This window comes from Anarrhichthys ocellatus, unplaced genomic scaffold (genome assembly GCF_004355925.1).
Source record: "Anarrhichthys ocellatus isolate YVR2014 unplaced genomic scaffold, GSC_Weel_1.0 scaffold5, whole genome shotgun sequence".
Lineage (NCBI taxonomy): Eukaryota > Metazoa > Chordata > Actinopteri > Perciformes > Anarhichadidae > Anarrhichthys > Anarrhichthys ocellatus.
This window is the reverse complement of record NW_022280035.1, coordinates 9,777,740-9,780,041: the sequence shown is the minus strand read 5'-3', so window position 1 is coordinate 9,780,041 and position 2,302 is coordinate 9,777,740. Positions and strand designations below refer to the sequence as shown.

General features: G+C 48.0%; 1 protein-coding gene across 1 annotated transcript in view; it reads left to right on the top strand.

Annotated features, from left to right (window-relative positions):
• The window catches only part of ngfa (nerve growth factor a (beta polypeptide)), a 27,143-nt gene extending 24,894 nt beyond the window's left edge, over positions 1-2,249 (top strand). The window contains exons 3-4 of the mRNA XM_031844506.1: positions 452-559; positions 1,226-2,249. Of these exons, the coding sequence (XP_031700366.1) occupies positions 1,237-2,127 (891 nt within the window). The 5' untranslated portion in view covers positions 452-559; positions 1,226-1,236 and the 3' untranslated portion in view covers positions 2,128-2,249. The remainder of the gene's footprint in view (positions 1-451; positions 560-1,225) is intronic.
• Positions 2,250-2,302: the final 53 nt, after the last annotated feature.

Sequence of the window (2,302 nt, the reverse complement as noted above, 5' to 3'; positions counted from 1 at the left end):
CTCTCACTATAATTTTTTTTTTTTATGAACGGAGGTGTGAAATGCCACACATTCCAATGTATGGCAAGTCTAAACTCTTAGAGTTAAACATGGTGAGTGTGTGTGTACTTTGTATGAGATAAGGTCAGACAAAGGTAAATTCTGTATGCCTGTGAGAGCAGTGGTTGTCTATGAGTTTTGACAGGAGTGAGTACTTTACTCACTATTTTACTACTTGTTCTAACTGGTAACTGTATCAGTATGTCAGTATAAAAAGAAAGCTTTACATATACTATATGTCCAATGGGCCATCTCAAGGATAGCAAATTTGTTACATTTTTGTTTTCTTGTCCCTAACCAGTTTCAGTAAAATATGGATCCCACAACATATAATTCACTGCTGCACATAAAAGGCTAAATTGTGAAGCAATGTGTTTAAGTTAAGTCTTTTGTCTGTATTTGTGTGTTACAGAACTGAAGCTCAGGGGGTCCAGATGGCAGGCATGAGGGGCCCGGCCTGCACTGGAGTCTGGCTCTAGAGTCCACAGGGGCTCCCACTTCAACTGGACACATTCCACAGGTAGGCTACACATAAACACTCAGCACAGCAACAAACAAAACAAGTCATGTTCTGTTACGAGGAACAAAGACGTCCCTGTGATGCAGAAAATGGACTAAAGGATTCAGCAGCTAATTTAGTTGTAACGAATACTCTTGTGATCATCAAAAACACGTGCTTTAAGTAAAAGACATCAACAGTAACAAACAATTACAAACCGCCAGGGAAAAATGTGCCCAAAACAAGTTGAGCCCATGCAGAAGTAAACAAATGTATATATTAGGACATTCACAGCAAGTCATTCACTTATTACGAATTGACTCTTGACCAGCACCAGCACCAGCACCAGCCAGCCAGCCAGCCAGCCAGGCTCAACTGAGAAATAACCAACAACGATGCAGCTGCATCTTATTGGCATCGCCAAGCAAACACAACCTGGCAACACATGCAATGTCACTGACCGGCTGTGAGTGAAAGCACAAGAAGTGCAGCAGCAGGTACTTAGGTTAGCCCCCGGCATAATGGTCCAAAAATGTTTGATATACTCACTTTTTATTCAATACGTAACAAAAACAAAAAACATTAAGATTTAGAGACAAATATACATTTTTTCTCCTTTCAATGTAAGCAAGACATACAGTATAGGCACAAAATCTGAACTTTTTTTCCCCTTTGTGCTTGGCTCAGGACGTGTGCCCATGAGGTCGTCACCACTGGTCCTGCTCCTCCTGATCAGCGTCCAGGCTGTACAGAACATGGGAGGTGGATTGGCCCGGTGCGCCGGGGCAGCCAACCACAAAGTCGGACAGCAGACGGCAGCCAATCACAGAGCAGGACAGCAGCAGACCACAGCGGAGGACCACCTCTCTGAACACCATTCTTCACAAGAGCATCATAGGACCAGCCACCACAGGACCAAGAGGCCCCATCGGGCAGCTTCATACACCCAGGATAGGAGCCCTGTCGTCAGGCAATCTACGTCAGACTCCCCCTCAGACCCCTTCAACCCAGTAGTGGACCCCAAGCTCTTCTCCAAGAGACGTTACCGCTCCTCGCCCCGTGTTGTCTTCAGCGAGGTGGCCCCATCACATGATGCCCTGGAAGGTGAGGGCTATGACATTGAAGGGGTGAGTGGGGTGAGGGTAAGGCGCAGAGCAGGGTCGCATACCATGCACCGAGGAGAATACTCAGTATGTGACAGCATGAATACCTGGGTGGGCAACCTGACACGAGCCACAGACATAGCTGGGTATGAGGTGACAGTGCTGCCCAACGTCACAATCAACAACGTGGTGAAGAAACAGTTCTTCTACCAGACTACGTGCCGGTCCCCAACGCACAGAGGCTCCGGGACTGCAAACGGGGGAAGGCCAGGGGGACGGGGTGGTAAACAGGGCACCAGATCAGGCACCTCGGGCTGTCTCGGCATCGACAGTCGCCACTGGAACTCCTACTGCACCAACACACACATATTCGTGAGCGCCCTGACCATCTTCAAGGAACGGACAGCCTGGCGTTTCATCCGCATCAACGCTGCATGTGTGTGTGTTCTCAGCAGGAAGTCTTGGGCGGGACGACTGGGGCACTGACTGGGGATGACGACTCCTGACCACTGAACTATGAACCAAGCACACACATTTCTACTAAACAGCCACTGCAGCTTTATTGCCAATACTGTAATCCTCTTCCCCACCTCCAAACATACACACACACTTACACACACACACACACACACACACACACACACACACACACACACACACA